This window comes from Mercenaria mercenaria, chromosome 18, assembly GCF_021730395.1.
Source record: "Mercenaria mercenaria strain notata chromosome 18, MADL_Memer_1, whole genome shotgun sequence".
NCBI classification, from domain to species: domain Eukaryota; kingdom Metazoa; phylum Mollusca; class Bivalvia; order Venerida; family Veneridae; genus Mercenaria; species Mercenaria mercenaria.
Genome location: NC_069378.1, coordinates 57,960,799 through 57,982,847, shown reverse-complemented (window position 1 = coordinate 57,982,847; position 22,049 = coordinate 57,960,799). Strand labels below are relative to the sequence as shown.

At 34.8% G+C, this 22,049-nt stretch overlaps 1 protein-coding gene across 4 annotated transcripts in view; it reads right to left on the bottom strand.

The window, feature by feature from the left end:
- LOC123538436 (kalirin-like) overlaps positions 1 to 22,049 on the bottom strand; it is a 315,629-nt gene that overhangs the window by 43,253 nt on the left and 250,327 nt on the right. For all 4 annotated transcript variants that reach the window (XM_053530236.1, XM_053530237.1, XM_053530238.1 and 1 more), the window contains 4 exons: positions 21,261 to 21,327; positions 17,481 to 17,584; positions 16,190 to 16,259; positions 2,747 to 2,836 (listed from right to left, as the gene is read on the bottom strand). In XM_053530236.1, the coding sequence (XP_053386211.1) occupies positions 2,747 to 2,836; positions 16,190 to 16,259; positions 17,481 to 17,584; positions 21,261 to 21,327 (331 nt within the window). The remainder of the gene's footprint in view (positions 1 to 2,746; positions 2,837 to 16,189; positions 16,260 to 17,480; positions 17,585 to 21,260; positions 21,328 to 22,049) is intronic.

Genomic DNA, 22,049 nt, shown 5'->3' with positions numbered 1-22,049 from the left:
GCGCCGGTTTGGGGGCAAAACCGCTCAAGAAATCTGAGTGTTTTTGGTAATTCAAGGGCCATAATTCCAAAATGCCTAGGCCGATTTGGCTAGTTATCGAACTTGGCTGAGCACTTATTGGCAGACACATTTTTTTTTAAGTTTGGTGAAGATCAGAAGAAAAATGTTCGACTTAAGAGTGCGGACAAGCTTTGTGACAGACAGACAGACAGACAGACAGACAGACAGACAGACAGACACACACACACACAGACTGGAGTAAATCAATATGTCTCCCACACCACTGTGTGGTGGGAGACATAATTCTAACACAACCAGCAAATGACCTATACACATAGAAGAATATCAGTCAACAGTTATTTTGTGATAACCTATGCACATGCAGTGACGTCATCCGATCGTAGCACGGTCATAAAAAGTAGTTACCATTTAATTTTAACACTGTTGATACTAGTATGTCGTGTTAGAATCGAAATAATAAATTCCCAAGTGTGATTAATCGTAGAATAATCTGAGTTTTTCGTTCTTATGCGAAAAAATATATCACTCGGGCCTATGACCTTCATGATATATTTTTACAAATAAGAACTCAAAACACTGATTATTTAAGAAATAATATATCTTATCCAGTGATCTGTCTTTGAATAAATCATTGTTTGGAGTTCAGATGCGAAGGAATTATATCATGAGGGCGCAGCCCGGGTGATATAATAATATGCATCTGAACGACAATGATTTATTCAAGAGCAAATCACTAAATGTGATATATTATTTCGATTCTAACACGTTACCAATGTGATGTCAGAACAGTGATTTGTTGTATAATAATTCACTGTTTTCTGTCTTCTTTGTTTAATAGGAAAATGAATTGGATTGTGTTAGAATCTACGATAAACCACGATTGGGAACTTATTTCTTAAGTAGAAATATGAAATAATTTTACAGTAGGAAAAGAACGGCCTGCATGAAAGTTTGCAGTAACTGCATTTTTATATAATTATCTCATTCTATTTTCATATAATCATAAAGTGCAGAAACATTCTACTTCAAATTTATCTATTGCAAATTTATTTCAACAAAAAAATTCCCAGATTTATTGCTTAGCAACAAAATGAACTAACATTATGTCAAGATAATTCAACAAAAATCTGAAAATGATAGATATTCAGGACATCAAACTGTAGGATGTTAATTTTTCTTTTATCGTACAAAATGATGTATTAAACATGAAAATTACGGACTTTTTTCCTGCCATTTACAAGTTTCACATTATTGGTGGAGCACCATGCCAAGTTTCAGGCATATTTTATTTAGAGGCAATGAATATTTAACTTTTAGCCTGCTAAATTTCTAAAATGGACTGGTCCATTGTTTATTTTGGGCAGCACTACTTATCATTCAAAGGGGCGTTCACTGAAAATTTACTGACTGAATAGCTAACAGTGTAGACCAAGATCAACCTGCACTGTCACGAAGGCAGAATCACTTGAAGCCAGCAGGGTAAAAGTTAGTATGGGATCCACGCCTCAACTGTTGTTCAATACAGAATAAACAATTATCTACTTCCTTCTTTATTCAAATGACAAATAAACTGAACCATGTTGAAATATGGTATAACATGATAAGTACATGCATGTTAGCAACCTATCACTGGTCAGTCAAATATCTTTAAAAATTTTGATTTGTTGACCCGTTCAATTTTGTTTATATCCAGTCTCACTTATTTCTGTCATTCTCGACAAACAAAACAAAAACATCCTTAACCCAGTTTCAAAGGGGGAATACAAATAGCTACAGATTTGCGTGGTATTTTGTAACTTCAGAATAAAACTGTTGTAACTATATTTAAACATGAAAGCAGTTACAATAGCCTTCCCCCTGAGGAGATCATTTACCTATATACCTGTACAGACTTTAATGAAGTAATAGGTAATTAATCTCATTGTTTTGTATTTATTCCACAACCTGCCTTCATTCTGTATCAAAGAGCTCTGGAATTCATTGTGCATACATGTAATTCCTTTGAGCAGTAAAAAGTGTCTGTATAAAAGAACACATTTATACTGGCTGTTCCACAATGTCTGTAACAGAGTTTTTCATGATTCTTTTTGCATGATTTCAAAATTCTAAAGGTCGCCATGTGTTACAGGAAGAATTTTTTTAACCTACTTGTGAAGTTCCGATGTAAGAAAAAACATGTTTTTTTGTTGTAATTGTGCCAACTAAGAACTAAGATACTTTGTAAGTTTTATATTAATCCATCAAAACTGGAAATTTCAAAAACAACTATGAAAATCTTTCCAGTGGTTTTTAAGCTTTCAAACAGCCATTCAAACAAGCTATTTGATCTCTGACCTTAGTGTGTGACCTTAACCTTTGATCTAGTGACCTGGATTGTTGTTATTATGATAGTGAACATTTCAGAAACCCATTAACCTTGAGCCTGCTTGCGGCAAGTGATTCTGCCTTTGCGAACAGTGCAGACCAAAATCAGCCTGCTGATCATGGCCTGCACTGTTTGCTATTCCAGTGAACACCCTTTTCTTTAATAAATGGTACTGCCCAAATTGAATGATGGACTAATTCATTTTAGAAATTTAGCAGGGTAAAAGTTGAACGGTTTTGATCTTCCAGGAAGGAATGACAGATCAATAGACTGACAAATGGACAGATAGAGAGAAAGATGATCATGACTCCAATACAGAATAAAACGTCAACCTCGGGTGTTTTCATGCAGTACACTTACCTCAAAGAAGGTGTCTATATATTCTGATACAATATATTCTGACTTTGGCTTGTTTTCACAATACTTTATATACATCGCAAGTCTTCGTTCCTGAAAAATACACAAAAACACCATTTCTTGAAACTGTCATCTTCAAATAATGAAATTTCCTCTATCTGACAATATTTCTAAGGATGTAGTTGGTTTTCTTCCAAATTTGTTTGTATATCATAATGGCTGATGACCCTTCCTAGATATTTTTCAGGCATAAGCCAACAACTGGGTAAAACTCACAGTGGACTTTCTGCAAGCCACCTTTACAAATATTGAATGTGATACTTAAGCAAGGCTCAAACCTGAACAGCAACAGAGAAGAATCGAGTCAAAGTCAAAATCCTTAACTACCCGGCAACTGAGGATTCAAAGGATATCCAGAGATTCTCTTATGATTATGTTTCCAAGGATAACTTGCGTTTCTCAGATAATGTACCTAAACTTTTCCATAGATATACTGAAGGACTTATTTAGATTTTCTGTATGTTTCTACAGATATCATAACTTCATAAGAATACATTTGCATTTTTCTAACTGTGTTTCCAAAGATATCTTGGGTTTCTAAATGACTGTATATAGTCATACTTTGGATTTTTTAAAAGGTCATCTGTGAATGCAAGGCTTTAATGTAGGAATGTTTTAGGTTTCCTGTAGAATATACCTAAAGTTACTCCAATGAATGAAGGGATATTTAGATTTTCTTACATTGTATTGAAGGATATATAATTATGTTTCTTTGAAACATTAAATTTTGTATTACTGGGTGTTTATTTTAAAACACCTAAATGAATTTTACCTTGGGATGTTTCTAATTTTTCCAATTTGCACTAATAGGAAATCATTAAAAGTTGCAGTCTGAAAGCAAGGATAATTTATGAGACATTGAACCCCATTCACTATCACATCTATTATACAATTATACAGACAGTTCAAGAGTAATGTGCATTATTTCTCTTAAAAGATTTACCATTCCTGCCAAACCAAGGTGTTTCTTGTTTGTAGTTTTGTTTTCAATCAACCTAAAGAGTTTCATATGCAATCAATTTGATTTAATTGCCTATAAAACAAGCTAGGGTAAGAAAATGCTCATTTTCTGCACATGTTGCAGGCAAAATGTAGACAAGATGTTTTATAAGCAATAACAAAAAAGACTGCACAAACAAAGATCTTATACCAAACTAAAACCCTCTCAGATTATCCGAGGCTGAATTGGAATTATTTTTTTGTTTGAGAGCTCAGGAACAATAAACCTTGTTGTAGTATAGATCTTTACATTTTACAGAAACAAGAGATCACAGAGTGATCTTGGCGCCCACCAATGTGCCATTTTTGAGTGTTCCAAATTTCAAGACTTACTGACTAGCTCAAGGTCAAATTTCATTTCCGTACACAACACAAATCTATGCAAGTGGTCCAAATTTGAAGGCTGTAGCTTGAGAAATGTAAAAGTAGGTCACTAGGTCAAAATCAAAGTCAAATTTTACTTCGGAATACAAAACTATGCATGTGGTCCAAATTTGAAGCCTGTACCTTCAAAAATGTGAAAGTAGGTTACTAGGTCAATGAAAAGGTCAAAGTTTGTTTCGGTACACAAAACTATGCATGTGGTCCAAATCTGAAGGCTGTAGCTTGAGAAATGTAAAAGTAGGTCACTAGGTCAAAATCAAGGTCAAATTTTATTTCGGAATACAAAACTATGCATGTGGTCCAAATTTGAAGCCTGTACCTTAAAATGTGAAAGTAGGTCACTAGGTCAATGTAAAGGTCAAAGGTCATTTCAGTACACAAAACTATGCAAGTGGTCCAAATTTGAAGGCTGTAGCTTGAGAAATGTAAAAGTAGGTCACTAGGTCAAAATCAAGGTCAAATTTTATTTCAGAATACAAAACTATGCATGTGGTCCAAATTTGAAGCCTGTACCTTCAAAAATGTGAAAGTAGGTCACTAGGTCAATGTCAAGGTCAAAGTTTTTTTCGGTACACAAAACTATGCATGTAGTCCAAATTTGAAGGCTGTAGCTTGAGAAATGTGAAAGTAGGTCACTAGGTCAAAGTCAATGTCAAATTTCATTTGAAACAGGAAACTATGCATATGGTCCAAATTTGATGCCTGTACCTTCAAAAATGTGAAAGTAGGTCACTAGGTCAAAATAAAGGTCAAAGTTTTTTCCAGTGCACAAAATTATGCATGTGGTCCAAATTTGAAGGCTGTAGCTACAGAAATGTGAAAGTAGGTCACTAGGTCAAAATCAAGGTCAACTCATGTCAAGGTTCATCTTGCCCTCAAAAATATACATGTGGTCCAAGTTTGAATGTTGTAGTTACTGACAAGAACATTTTAAAAGCTTTTCCCTATATAAGTCTATATGAACCATGTGACCCCCGGGGCGGGGCCATATTTAACCCTAGGAGGATAATTTGAACAAACTTGGTAGAGAACCACTAGATGATGCTACATTACAAGTATCAAAGCCCTAGGCTTTGTGGTTTGGACAAGAAGATTTTCAAAGTTTTTCCCTATATAAGTCTATGTAAACCATATGACCCCCAGGGCGGGGCCATATTTGACCCTAGGGGTATAATTTGAACAATCTTAGTTGAAGACCACTAGATGATGTCACATACAAAATATCAAAGCCCTAGGCCCTGTGGTTTTGGACAAGAGGTTATTCAAAGTTTTTCCCTATATAAGTCTATATAAACCATGTGACCCCCAGGGCGGGGCCATATTTGACCCCAGAGAAATAATTTGAATCATCTTGGTAGAGGACCACTAGATGATGCTTCATACTAAATATCAAAGCCCTAGGCTCTGTGGTTTTGGACAAGAAGGTTTTCAAAGTTTTTCCCTATATAAATCTATATAAATTATAGAAATAAACAAAGGGCCATAACTCACTCATAAATTGTTGAACCAGTCTGTTTTTCAGGGGGACACAACTAGGGTACCAATACATCATTCTGACAAAGTTTGGTCAAAATCCCCCCAGTAGTTTCTGAGGAGATGCGATAACGAGAAATTGTTAACGGACGAACGGACGGACGGACGGACGGAATGACGGACGGACGGACCACGGACGCAGAGTGATTTTAATAGCCCACCATCATCATGATGGTGGGCTAAAAATTGAATGTAATTTTAAAGGAAAAACATCTGAATCTATCTAAAGATGTTCCCAGGGCTATGACGCCCAGTTATATACCTCATGTCACACTGCCAAAGCTCCCTTTAGGTATTACACAATTTGTGGAGAGTTTGAAAATGGGAACTTTTATTCTGTCTAAAGATTTCGGACAAATGACCAAAAAAAAAAAAACTTAATTCAGTTGATCCCAGACGACTAGCTCCTACAAAAAACTGAATAAAACCTAAATGTTTTATGGCTTCCAAATTCTTCCGTACACATATGTCCTAGGATGTTTGCTTTACTTATACCCTCAGCATGATTCAACTTACAATTTGTCTTACCTTATATATTACTTAAAGCCTGTCTATCTATGTATTACTTACAGCCTTCACCTTTGTCTAATTTGAGAAATATTTACTTTAATTACTGTCTCCATCAAATTGCCTTATTTGAGAAATATTTACTTACAGTCTCCATCAATGTCTAATTTGAGAAATATTCACTTTACTTGCAGTCTCAAACAATGCCAAATTTAAGAAATATTTACTTTACTTATAATCTCCACCAATGCCTAATTTGAGAAATATTTACTTAAATTTATAGTCTTCAACAATGTCTAATTTGAGAAATATTTATTTGACTTATATTATCTAACAATGCCAAATTTGAGAAATATTTACTTTACTTGCAGTCTCAAACAATACCAAATTTGAGATATATTTACTTTACTTATAGACTCCATCAATGTCAAATTTGAGAAATATTTACTTTACTAATAGACTCCACCAATGCCAAACCTGAGAAAGATTTACTTTACTCATAGTTTCCAACAATGACTAATTTTGAGAAACGCCCCTGACATACATTGGTACTGCAGACTAATATTGTGAGATGACTACACCTCTGTTCAAAAATTGCAATTAATGAATTCAATCAACCTTTAACTAAAGGTAATGAAAACTGCATGACTCATAAAAATTGCCCGAGAGCATTAGATCTTTTTTTCTACTCCTAAACTCTTCAATTTGAGAATCTAAGCAACTGAGAGGCTTCTACAGATAGCTTTTAGAAAGTTAAGTGGTATTAAAAGAAACTTAATAAAACATTAAGGTACATCTTACTACTTGAAATTATATCTAATTATATATAGTATAGCAAAATAATTCAGTGATACCAGATATTTCCAGAACTCAGTCACCTATCAAAGCAGCATGCCTGTCCGTGGAGAAACATATTTAAAGCAACTTGCTCAGATATTGGGTGAAAACTTGAATATCTTCTTGACAAATATTTTCAAATAACATCAGATTCTATAGCTTATATTTGAGAAAATAACAATAGAAGTGAAAACATCATTATTACTGTACTGACCCCATAAGCTTAAGAAATTGCCCCACTCCCTATCCCTTTTTACCAAATAAAAATATTTTTTTTTTATGTCATAAATCTAGTGCGTAATTTAGTACATTGATTGATCATAAGCCTTGTCTATGGTTATAATTATTAACAAAATTTAAAACTTAGTTCCCTGACTAAAGCCCTCTACAGACGGTAGGTTTTTGTTGTACAACACCAATTAAATTCAAGATGTACAGCCAAATATTATCGTGTGTATGATGCTATTCCTTGATTTCGTAAATCTTAAGTCTTGACTTACAGATTAGGACATGTTCTATTTCGTAAGTTTTGCCTTACGTACCACCCACGTTGACAAGCAACAAATTGGTAAATAATTAGTTGATAAGAGGCAAGTGAATGAAATTCCAGAAACAACTGCCCAAAAAATAAACACAAATCTGAATATAAAATGGCTTCTAATGCATAATGGAAAAAGGATGACACTGAAAAGTTAAATGATTTGAGCCGCGCCATGAGAAAACCAACATAGTGCGTTTCCGACCACCATCCGCGCAGTCTGGTCCATGATGTTCGCTAACGGTTTCTCTAATTGCAATAGACTTTGAAAGCAAACATCATTGATCCTGGCCAGACTGCGCGGATGCACAGGCTGGTCTGCATCCATGCTGCTGGTCGCAAAGCCACTATGTTGGTTTTCTCATGGCGTGGCTCATTTGTGTCATGCGTAATCATATTCATGGGACATAAAAAGATGAATATTATTTTTTATTATTAATGGTTACATTCTTTTCAGTACTTGGTGCACTATGTTTACTAGGTAAATCTCTGTGATTTATATGGGAATTGAATACTGTCTGTATGTGAAAAATGTACAATTTCAAAATTGTACATCTTTGAGATAATTAGTGTTGTACAACAAAAACCTACCGTCTGTAGAGGGCTTAAATGTGCCTCCTTTTGCAAAATGACATCTAGTAATTTCACAGTGAAAATTATCAAATATATTTTTCACTTGAAAATTACTTAAATAGATTTTTTGCTCTAAAATTTCAAGTATTTAAGTGCAAAAAAAAAAATGGAATAAAAAGAGGGTATTTCACTCAAATACTTGGTACCGTATTTTGGTGCGTATAGGTCGCGGTAATGGATAGTTCGCATCTAATTTTTGCCCTGGAAATGGCCGGAAAATTAAAGCATATTTAAGACTCTATAGTTCTCACTCAGTTTTATTAACTCAGTTTTATTAATGTTTCGGCCATAAGACCTTATGGCCGAAACATTAATAAAACATAGTGAGAACTATAGAGTCTTTAAACATTTGGTACCCCTCAGGGTAAATACTGTGTTGTTAAAGCATATTAGTCGCAGTTAAATTTCGGATTTTACCGGCAAAAAAGTTATGGCGGTGGCCATATTGATACCGCGGACTGAATCATTATCAGAATCTGATTGGTGGAAATCGCACAGTGTTATTTTCGATCCCAACCGTTTCATACCAATGGTAGTATTGGTAACAGACTATCTAGAATCAAAGAAAAGCGGCTTTTTGACACTGATTGGCAGCAGTCGGTTTGTGTTTACATTCTGCAATTATGCAAGTTTAAGTGTGAACTGTTTGCACAGTAATTATAACACCTTTCCGCGTCATGTAATTAACCACGTTCTGAGTAAAAAGATTAACAAAATATCTTTTTGGATGTTTTTTTTTCTTTTATTTAAAAATTTAAAAGTAAAAAAAAAGATATCTTTCAAGTTTTTTATTACACTAAGAATTAATATAAACAATGTTTTATAATTGAGGACGGATCTGTCCGGATTTTATCCAACCCGGAGTACTGTCAATGGCATCCATTAAAACGAAAGTAGAAACAAACGTAATTCAAACAGCAAAAACATTATTGAATTAAAGTAATTCTTAATTTTAATAGTCTTCAAGGGTTATTTACGATATATTTTATTGAAAATAATCGCTATTGGTTGTAAAGCTGCCGATATAGATATTTTTTATCAATTTTGTTCGTATGTAACAGGTGCACGTAATTTTACGAGAGCTACGGTCAGAAAACTGACCCAAAAAATTATGCTGGCAATGTTCTGTCGTATAGGTCGCAGGAACTTTTTTAGGCAGCAAAATGTGTAGAAAAAGTGCGACCTATACACAACAAAATACGGTAACTCACTGTAAAAATGTTTAATAAAAAGAGGCTACTTCAATCTAATATTCTTAAATAATTTACTGAATAACATGTAATAAAAGAGCAAAAAACTTTTTAAAATTAACTGTACACAGATTCTTCAACTGTCTTATTTTTTTAGGTATAACATTAAAATTACCCTCTCAATTAAATGATTTGCAGCCTATCTGCTGGCAAGCTGCTTTAATGCACTTCTGCTAAAAGTTCCGGCTCTATAGTGCAGATCTCTCTATAATGAATTATATTTTTACAATTTATCATTCCAATTTGATTTTTTCACAATACCCTGCAAATACCTCATATTTTGATAAAATTCCACTGACAATTTTTACAAGAGAAATTGGCAACAACATTACACTCTTGACTACTATATTTTGTATTTTAGATCCTGTTTGCTCACTGCCAAGAAATGTTATATTTTGCTTTCCACAGGAGTGATCTGACCAGAGACAATTCATGTCATTACTACAGTGATTTGGCTAGGGTAAATCCATGCTTTTACTAAGTTTGATCTGATCTGTGTAGGTAAATGCATGCTTTTACTAAGTCTGATCTGACCTGGGTAGGTAAATGCATGCTTTTACTAAGTCTGATCTGATCTTGGTAGGTAAATGCATGCTTTTACTAAGTCTGATCTGATCTGGGTAGGTAAATGCATGCTTTTACTAAGTCTGATCTGACCTGGGTAGGTAAATGCATGCTTTTACTAAGTCTGATCTGATCTGGGTAGGTAAATGCATGCTTTTACTACCAGTGATCTGACCTGGGTAGGTAAATGCATGCTTATACTCTGTCTGATCTGACCTGGATAGGTAAATGCATGCTGATCTGGGTAGGTAAAACCCATACTTTTACTAAGTCTGATCTGACCTAGTAGAGGTAAGATCTGAATCATGCTTAAACTAAAAGTTATTTGAGGAAAACCCATGCTTTTACTAAGAAAGATTTGAACTGGGTAGGTAAAACCCATACAAAAGAGGTATCTGACCTAGGTAGGTGAAACCCATACTTACAAAAAGAGCGATTTGACCTAGGTAGGTGAAACCCTTGCTTACAAAAAGTGATTTGAGCCAAGTAGGTAAAACCCATACTTAGGTGAAACACATGCCTACAAAGTGATTTGAGCAAAGTAGGTAAAACCCATACTTAGGTGAAACACATGCCTACAAAGTGATTTGAGCCCTGTAGGTAAAATCCATGCTTTTACTAAAAGTGATTTGACTTTGGTTGGTAAAAACCATACTTACAAAGTGATTTGAACTGAGTAGGTGAAACCCACGCTAATGCTAAGAGTGATCTAAGCGGAGTTGATTAAAGCCATGTTTACAGTAAGATAGATTTGACCTACATACATGCTAAGCCCATGCTTATACTAACAGTGGTTTGAACTGAGATGGTGATACACATTTTTGTACCAGGAGTGGTTTGACCTGGGTAGGTGAAATCCATACTTAACCTAAGAGTAGTTTGAGTTGGACAGGTGATATCCATGCTTAACCTAAGACTAGTTTGAGTTGGATATGTGATATCCATGCTTAACCTAAGGGTAGTTTGAGTTGGATAGGTGATATCCATGCTTAGTCTAAGGGTAGTTTGAGTTGGATAGGTGATATCCATGCTTAAGCTAAGGGTAGTTTGAGTTGGATAGGTGATATCCATGCTTAAGCTAAGGGTAGTTTGAGTTGGATAGGTGATATCCATGCTTAACCTAAGAGTAGTTTGAGTTGGACAGGTGATATCCATGCTTAAGCTAAGAGTAGTTTGAGTTGGACAAGTGATATCCATGCTTAAGCTAAGAGTAGTTTGAGTTGAATAGGTGATATCCATGCTTAAGCTAAGAGTAGTTTGAGTTGAATAGGTGATATCCATGCTTATACTTCAAGTGATTTTAACTGGGTTAGTACATTACATCCTTTTAAAGCCCTGCTCCGCGGCTATTCGAATTCTATTGTGTGTATGCAACCCATGATTACAATAGGTAACAGTTAGGTACTTTATATAGAATTTTATATAAAATAGACTCTATTTTGACAGGCGTCACTGTTCATAGTAGAGATTTTCATGCTTTTTTCAGTGAAAATTTAAGGTTAAAAGGTAGGACTGGAGTAGGTCTTTAATGAATGGTTTTACCAAGGTATATAAAAACACATGTTTTCATTAGCTTTTTACAACACCTGAATGAAAGCCATGCTCTTTCAAAATTAAAGGAAACCCATGTTTTCTTATTATGAGTTCATTTACCTCAAACTTGACAGGCACCAAGTTACCAAATTAACTCAACATTTGCTTATTAATTTTCAAATCAGTTTTCACTACCATTCACCCTTAGAAACAATTAAAGTCCAATTAAACTGTCTGTAGGCCATAAACTCCTAGTTAAAAACTCATAAAATCTGTGGAAAACTTAAGAATGTTTCTTCAAATTATTAATAACAGTAGAAGGTCTGTTAAATCAGATCAAAATCAAAGTACTGAAGGTCCTGTTAGTTACTTGGGTAGGTAGACAAGACTTATGGAACTAAATTTTTGGGTTAATGTTTCTTCAAGTTACAAGGTCTGTTAAATCAGATCGAAATCAAAGTACTGAAGGTCTTGTTATAGTCACTTGGGTAGGTAGACAAGAGTTCTGTGGGACAGAAGTTTTGGGTTAACCTATCTTGAGCCTTACGACAGCCAAGCATCAACTGACCAAACTTACTGACCACTAAAGCTGCAGGGGTGATCTGACCACAGGTAATCCTCACATGAGATTTAACTGCCATTTGCCCAAGCTTTCTTGGTTCATTGTAAACCATACAGTCCAACAACAAATCTACCAATGGACCAACAGCCATATGCAATGGACCAATATGTATAAGCAATGAACCAATAGTCATAAGCAATGGACCAATATGTATAAGCAAGGGACCAATAGGCATAAACAATGGAACAATAGCCATACGCAATGGAACAATAGCCATACGCAATGGACCAATATGTATAAGCAATGGACCTATATATGTATAAGCAATGGACCTATATATGTATAAGCAATGGACCAATATTAATTCTATCTTATAGGTGTTTTAGTAAATCAAACACACTTGTGCTGTCTTTTATTTTCAGTTTTTATCTGATGTTTATCTTAGGCATCTTTAGGCTACGGTCAAGATTAGCACCAGTACCTCAGCTTTTCTTTTTATATGTAAATGTGCTGTTCATTATGATGTTTTAATAATATGTGTGCAAATGCTTTTTTAACCATACTAAAATTGTGTATCAATTGTTATATATTTGTTAAATAAGTCGGTCAATAGCTATTCATAGCTAATGTTGATTTGTTTTGTGCCATACCGACAATAAATAAAATTTGTATTGTATTGTATTGTATAAGCAATGAACCAATATGCATAAGCAATGAACCAATATGTATAAGCAATGGACCAATATGTATAAGCAATGAGCCAATATGTATAAGCAATGGACCAATATGTATAAGCAAGGGACCAATTGGCATAAGCAAAGTAGTATATCCAAAACAGGCAATACTTTTGAAAAAAATCTGCTATTCTGTGATGAAAAGCAGTTCATTGGCCAATGCAACAGACATCAAAATTGACACCGCAAGATTTATGACCAATGAAAATGAAGATTTCTTGCAAACAAAAATGCGGCAAAAAAAATAACTGAGCAAAAAAAAAAAAATCAAATTGAAAATTCATTACTGACTGGGTAAAATTCTTTATGGCCACCCAGAACTGAATTTTTTACCTTAACAATTAACCTATATAATAAATATGCGACTATAAAAGGTTGATCATGAATTATTTTTTTTGCATTTATCAAGTGCAAACAAAAAACAAGATAACAGTTCTATGACGAAAACCGCTCAAAATAAGATAATTACCTGCGGAACACATTAGAACTTAATTTTAGGTAAATTTATTTACACAAGAAATAAACTATCTCAAACACTTTACAGTATCATTCAACGTCATTCAATTTGAGGAATGTTAAAACTTTAGCTTTTATAAATACACATCTATTTCAAGTGCAAGTGAATCAAATAAGTTAGAAGTAATTTGATGAAAATTCACTCATTTAAAAGACTGATTAAACCCACTTGAAGACTCCTTGAAATATTTTACGGGATCATTAGAATAATAGAAATTTTTATACGACGCCAAGCGGGAGGTCCTGTTTTCTTTCAAATGCACTTCCATTCCGATTCACTTGAAGAGTTGAAGAGATATTGAAGGTACCTTTTAGATGCTTGATATACATTCAATATCACTTTTACAAGTAATGTAATTATGTAATAACACTCAGTTAACCCAAGTACAGTTCCTGAATTCTGTACCATTTCCAACTTACTTTTTATTAGCAACTTAGCTTCCACGCGTGAATTAAGGTAGTTCTGCACGTTTGATAAACCGGAAGTGATGGCGTAACGTCATTTTTCCGGAAAACGTGGAATAAAGCCTGGATTCGACATACGGAAATGAAAATCATTTTATGAATTAATAGTAACCTATGAGTAAATTTATTACAATGGCACTGTTACTGTCTTTCTAAAGTCAGAATATGATATTAAAACATCTGACACGTTAAAATTTCAAAATAATGTCTTAAAATTAGCGTGAAAAGTGCAGTTCACTTGTGGTATGTTTCATTAAATTCTACATTGTAGAAATAATTCTATTCACGAAAATGTTATGAAAGTTATGTTTTTCCCATAGACTTCCATTATGAAAAATTGCGTGAGGTCCAATTCTTTCAAATCAGTCTAGCAAAAAATCAAGCACACGACCCTATCTTTTTTACTTGCTTAATTTTCTAGGTATATTCTGAAGTTTTGAAAAATCAGTTTAATCAAATTCTACATTGTAGAAAACATTTTGATCCAAACGTGCAGAACTACCTTAAAGGTTAAGGAAATATCAGTTGTGTCAAACTGTCAAACATTAGTCCAGAGACTGAACTCTCTGCATCTAGATTTATATTACATATGTATATACATTTTACATAACTGCTTTTAGATATGCTTTACATTTTTACGTGGATGATTTTAGATATGCTTTACATTATGCAGTGTGGTTTACATTTTTACATGGATGTTTTTAGGTACGTTTTACATTTTTACATAAATGTTTATGATTTACAGTTGGCATTCGCAATATGACTTCTTCTCGGCGATATATGACCATTTTGTGTCGATTCGCCGTAAAACCCAACTCACTCACTCACTCACTAGATTTATATTATAATTATTATATAATTATATATAATTAATGGTTACTTGGTTACAGTTATTTCATGAAAATGAAAAAGCTGAACACTTGTGGTCACAAGATGACCAAAATGCTGGAGTTAACCAGGGTTTGGAGCGGCCTAAGAAAATATCAGAAAGTTTGTTTTTACTTTCATGAGCCCTGGGCGCAAGCAAGCTGTGTTTCACTGTAAATTCTTGCATTTTGTTAATGTGTTTATTGGTTTCAACATTCTTTTTATACAGTTTGAAAAGTTTGTAAATAAAGAAATTTTACCAGATGTAATGTTTAAACCTATTTATGTTATTGCACAAAACATTCACAGACCTACGTTTACTACACTTGTTGAGCTTCCTAGGTTATTTGACAGTACTCATACTTTGGTAAAAGACGGTAGAACCTGTACTTAATAATAATGACCTCACAGAGACTCAAACCTACAACTTTCAGATCAGAAGTCCCACCCCCTATATCACTGTGCCTTCCATAGATAATTAATAACCTTCAAAGTATGCAGTTTTGACATCTTTATGCGAATATTTTGCATCTTTTCTATTTTATTCTAAATTTCAAAGGTAAAGGCATGAGTTCTTTGTAAGTTTGTCATCTCTACATTTCCTGTTTGCTGTCATTTCCCACATGATTATTGCAAATTTAAGACCTGATTAAAGTTCACCTTTTGCATAAACATCATTTTCATAAACCTAGAATACAACATATTTCAACAAAATTTTAGTTATTTATTTATGAGATCTAGATTTGTAAACTATTGTTTCTTTGTAAAGTTACAGAAAAATTGTCAATGAACAAAATGTCAAAATCTGATATAAAATGTTAATATGTCTGTTATTGTGTTATGTATTTCCCTCTATGGTTTTGCAAAACAAAAATGAATAATTTAATCTGGAGCTAATTTCTTTATCTGTTTTTAAAATAAAATGACCTTAAACGAATTGTGACAGAAAATTGCAAGCTGCTTGTTAAAATTGATAAGCTTTAGCTATAGGCTATAAAACTTGTATTTGTGAACCAGTCTAAGAAATACAACATTGCCATTTGTCAGTTTCCAGACTGTGCTCAGAACTGACCAATCACATGTTGCAGATTCTAGACTGGTTTAAAAAATTCAGTAGTATTACTTTGGAACCTGGATGATGAAAACCTCTTTCTACTCATAGAAAACACCTGTGTGGCTTCACTGAAAGCTGCTGAACTGTTTTGTAAGTTAAAGCTGAGACAGGATGACTTAACAATCTAAAGTAAATATTGAGAAGAAAATACCAAGGCCTTTACTGGTGACCAAACCCAGGACCTTGTGAACCATAGGCGGACACTCTAACCACATTGCTGAAGGATTAACCAAACAGCAAGGCTGTTAAAAGTGGCCTATAAATCTACTATCACTAACAATCTCACATACAAGAGCTTTATGACACTACACGTCTCCCTTAGTGGGCATAGGGATGTTTACTATACTTACATATCGTAGAAAAAGGCCAGCCAGTTTGTCAGGATCTTCTAAACATTTTTGAATTTCTTCTGAAAATGTTCTGAAAATGAAACAAGATTCAACATACAGCGAATGGGAGAATTTAAAAATTCGAAATATTTGTTCAGTTTAGGTCACATCCAAATACAGATCAAATGTCAATTTTCTAGCTTTAATGATGCTGAAGGAAGACCCTAGGTATTGCTGCAAGCACAAATGAAAAACTGGGTAGAACCACTGACTTAACTGGCATTCCAAATGGCTTTCTTACAGGAATTCTAAAAAACTAAGCTGTGTTTCAAATTAAGCACATCATGGAGCAATTGATTCTAGAACAGTGTGACTACTCCACCTCAGAGGCCCCATGGAAGTTTTAACAAATGCAATTTCGTTTATTGTAATTTTCATTTGACTGTATAATGAAAGATGAACATAAAGCAAGATTCAATCAAAATTGATGAATAAGCATAATTCAAAGCTATGAGAGCTGTATTTTTGACTAATTTTTAAAGCGTTTACTAACTGACCTAATTCACCACACCTCCTTAAAGGTGAAATTTAAATGTACCAATTTTTTTTGAAAAATTGGTGGGCCCGTGGTCTAGTGGTAACACGCTTGACTTTCAATCCAGAGGTCCAGGTTTCGAATCCCAGTTCAGGTACTGGAAATTTCTGAGATGCTCTTAAGTGTCTCCCACCTGACTTAGAGGCATGTACTGGTTGTTTCCAGGAAAGACGGCTTTGCGTGTATCGGTGCTATACACCGGGCACGTTAAAAAACCAGACTGTCTATTCGCAAAGAGCTAGGCTAAGTTAGCCAGACAAGCCTATATCTAAAAAGGATTTCTCTCTATCTGTTCTGGGGGCTTTATCTCACTCTGTCCCTCTGGTCAGACTGCTCTGTGTCTGTACTAGTAGAGGATGAATTTCGTGCCCTGTGTGGCAGCGTTTGCTATATGTAAAGCGCCTTTGAACGTCTTTATCATGAAAAGGGCGCTACATAAATCTGGTATAATAATAATAATTGGACCTGGCCAAATACAGCTGAAACATTTTAAGGTATCTTAAACTCACTTATCACAAAAGTCTTGCTATCTCTAGGACATTTTAACATCCCATACCAAAAACATGCACAAAATACCATTTTAAGTAGAAGTTCAGTTATCACAAAGTAAAATGCTTAATCCCTTGGAATTTGACATACCGAGACTGAACTATATGGTTATGTTGGTTTTCTAATGGCGCAGCTAGCTCATATATGAATAGAAAATTAATTACTTACTCTCTATGCCAGTCGTATATTTGATGAATGTTTCCAAAGACTATTTTACATTTTTCCTTCATCTCATCTGTAATATCACACTCTGCTAAATGGGCCATATAACCCTGAAATGTAGATATATATAACCCTGAAATGTAGATATATATAACCCTGAAATGTAGATATATATTACCCTGAAATACAGACATATCAACACTCAAAAACAAATTTCAAAGAAGTTTGTTTACTTTATGGGTTAAATGCCATTTACAACAGAATTTCAGTTATGCAATATAATTATACATGTATGATGGCAATCAGACAACCTATCCAGAAATCCTCAATTCTACACCAGAACTAATCTTTGTTCTACATAAGTAACTTCCTCGCATACAGTCAAACCTGTAATAAGCAACCAACTTGGAGTGAGAAACTGTGGCTGCTTAAGGCAGGTAACTACTCAAGACAGGTGGAAATAAGAGCAAAATATCTCTTTAGGAAGTACAGTCAAACCTGTGTTAAAGATCACCTCTGAACAAAGACCACCTGACTCTTAAGACCACATGTTTTGTTTCCCATTTTAACATTTACAGTGTATTTTAACCTGTGAATAAAGACCACCTCCTAATAAAGACCTCCTTTTGACTGTTCAAAGGGTGGTCTTTATAGACAGGTTTGACTGTAAGTGGAATGGATGCTTAGGGCAAGTGGTTGCTTAATACAGGTAACCACAAAGGTAAGTTCAACTGTAGATCAAAGGAAGAGGACATCTACCTTGAGATCAATTGTCTTTTCTTAAATTGTCATGGAGAACATTTTCCTTGCATCACTTTTCAAACACTGGCTGCTGGAATGGTATTTAGATGCTTTATCTATGGAGCAAACTTGGCAGGTCATGTGACACAAGAGATTTAGCAAAGTACCTTTGAAATCGTTTTCAATTTGCTTCCAGACTACACATTTGGAAAACAAATAGAACTACTTTCTTGCGAACAGAATGCAGCTTAAACAAGAGGGTCATGATGACCCTGGATCGCTCACCAGAGTAATATGTTTCAAATGTCAAACTGATGATTTTTAGAAATTTTTTGGAAAATTTTCCAATGTACAATCAAGTAACCCCTGGGGCGGGGCCAATTTTACCCCGGGGGTCATGATTTGAATAAAGTTTGTAGAAGTCGACTAGGCAATATTACACATCGAATATCTAAGATCTAGGCCTTCTGGTTTATTTTAAGCAAATTTATGAAGATTTCCCAATGTACAATAAAGTAAACCCTGGGGCTGGGTCAATTTGACCCTGGGGGGGTCAAGATTTGAACAAATTTTGTAGAGGTCCACTAGGCAATGCTACATGTCGAATATCTAAGCTCTAGGCCTTCTGGTTTATTTTTAGAAAATATTGAAGATTTTTCTATGTACAATCAAGTAACCCCATGGGGCGAGGCCAATTTGACCCTGGGGGTCATGATTTGAAGAAATTTGTAGAGGTCCACTAGGCAATGCTACATGTCAAATATCTAAGACCTAGGCCTTTTGGTTTATTTTTAGAAATTTTTTGAAGATTTTCCTATGTAAAATCAAGTGACCCCTGGGGCGGGGTCAATTTTGACCCTGGGGTCATGATTTGAATAAATGTTGTAGAGGTCCACTAGGCAATGCTACATGTGAAATATCTAAGCTCTAGGCCTTCTGGTTTATTTTAAGAAAATTTTTGAAGATTTTCATATGTAAAATCAAGCGACCCCTAGGGCGGGGTCAATTTTGACCCCGGGGGTCATGATTTGAACAACTTTAGTAGAGGTCCACTAGGCAATGCTACATGTCAAATATCTAAGCTCTTGGGCTTCTGCTTTTTGAGAAGAAGATTTTTTAAGGTTTTCCTATGTAAAATCAAGTGACCCCTGGGGCGGGGTCAATTTTGACCCCGGGGGTCTGATCTGAACAAATTTTGTAGAGGTCCACTAGGCAATGCTACATGTGAAATATCTAAGACCTAGGCCTTCTGCTTTATTTTTAGAAATTTTTTGAAGATTTTCCTATGTAAAATCAAGTGACCCCTGGGGCGGGGTCAATTTTGACCCCGGGGTCATGATTTGAACAACTTTAGTAGAGGTCCATTAGGCAATGCTACATGTCAAATATCTAAGGTCTAGGGCTTCTGGTTTTCGAGAAGAAGATTTTTTAAGATTTTTCTATGTAAAATCAAGTGACCCCTGGGGCGGGGTCAATTTTGACCCCGGGGTCATGATTTGAACAAACTTGGTAGAGGTCCACTAGGCAATGCTTCACACCAAATATCTAAGCTCTAGGGCTTCTGGTTTTTGAGAAGAAGATTTTTAAAGTTTTTCCTTTCGGTTGCCATGGCAACCAGAGTTCTGCATGGAATTCAATTCTTTGAACAATTTTTAGAGAAGACCATCCAAGGAACATCCCTGTGAAGTTTCATCAAAATTGGCCTGTTGGTTTAGGAGGAGATGTTGTTTAAAGGAAAGTGTGGACGGACGGACGGACGACGGACGGACGCCGGACGGTGAGCGATCACAATAGCTCACCCTGAGCACTTTGTGCTCTGGTGAGCTAAAAAGAAAACACAGTAAGTTTTTTTTTGGATAGGTGCGGCTTGTATGCCTGTGCAGCCTATCTGAAAGTAATTATGGTACAGAAAAAATCAGGATGTTTTTTTCAAGAGCTATGGCTTAACTGTTCTTATGTTTAATAGAACTATTAACAAGGACTTTTCATTGAGTATTTTTCAATTTGGAGATGTATTTAAGTACTGGGAGGGGGTTTAACCAGGTGTCAGGAACTGTGGTTTTACTGTCTGAAAATTATTTCAAGCAATTTTTACTTAAATGCCAAAATACACCTTCACTATTAAGCAACATCATGCGAGAATGGACTTAAATATTTCTGTTGTTCTGAGGTAAACTTTATTTACAAACGTCCTTTGAAAATATCAGACGTAAGTGGATACTACTTTATTGTTAGATGACAGAAAAAAGTTCTACAACTTCAATTTAATAATCACTCTCGACATCATCCCAAGTGTATGAGAAAAGGAAAGTCATTCTCCAGTTCCAACTCCGACTGCATCTCAAATAAGCTAATGCTAGTGGGTTTTTTTTTTAAATCTTTGCCAATGATATGATGCTGCCAAGGGAGAGAACTAATGGTCTCCCACACTCAGAATGGCATCCTACCACTAGGCTGCCTCAGTATGGAATTCCTGGCTCTACACAGGTGCCCTTTTTAGTCTGTAGTTATCTTTCTTTGAATTTCAGACAAAATTTTGATTTTGTTTCTATATTGTCATAGAAGTTCGAACGGCTTTTGGGAGTAGACAGGACTACCAATCACCAGGGCCTGAGTTTTGGGACCAGTTTGCAATTGCAACCATGCCATTGGTCAAATTCAATGTTTGTTCTCACAATCAACCAATCAGATTGCTTCAGTGTTTCGAGACTGGTCCCAAATCTCAGCTTTTTAACTCTGGACCATCAATATAAGTTTTATAGGGGATTTCCTTAGTAATTAGACTAATGACGAATTGAAAACAGTCATTCCTCACTCATCTCTTTACACAAAGATGTTGGAAGTTTCTGGCAGGGACTGGAAAAGTTCTGGTATAAAACCTAAGTATGTCACAGAAATACTGTTGAAAAATGGTATTTTTACCAAAATACGTGAATCTGTGACATCCATGCAACACAGTCGTTTAGCACAATAACTTTCATCCTATTATTTATAAGACTATGAGCAAAAACTATGAACAAAAACAGATATGAAGAAAAATCTTACGTCAATCACACCCCCTAAATCTTTCACATAATCTTGTTCTGTTTCCACTAACTCTGCTATAACATACCTGTAAAAGAAAACAAGTTTGTTGTTAATTACATAAAACATATGTTTAAAGCATATTTATAGTAAATAAGGAAGAAAACACAAGTTTGATAAAATCACGGACTTTCAATGATGACAGATTTCCTACACTTTCTAGGAAAGGTGATTTTCTTTCAATGTATGGTTTGGACTATCATACAAGGATACTCTTATGAAATTCAGTGAGTAAATAAAGGAGAGTGGTGGTCTAGTGGTTAAGGTGTCAAGGTCTCTCAACCCTGGGGTCGTTGGTTCGAGCCCCAACTGTGGTCACAACAATGACTTCTCATATGACACCAGTGCTAGTTTTTCCAGGAGATAGGTTCAAATAAGCTTGACGCTTTAATCACAATCGAGCTAAAATACACTAGTATAAACTAAATGTAGTACTTCAGTCAATAAAAATATAAATTAACCGGAATTAAGTCATTACTACCAAGTATGCATAGTTAAATAACAGATAGCATTCAAAAGTTTAAAGGTTTATACTGAATCAAGGTTATTAATGATACTTCTTCTTACGAGATTATATATTACTTCTTAAAAGATTCCCCATCTTATTACTTCTTACATTCTTACAAATTTCTCCATCCTACTTCTTCTTACAAGATTCTCCTTCTTATTACTTCCTACATGATTCTCCATCTATTACTTCTTACAATGATACTTCTTATTACTTCTTACACAATTCTCCTTCCTATTACT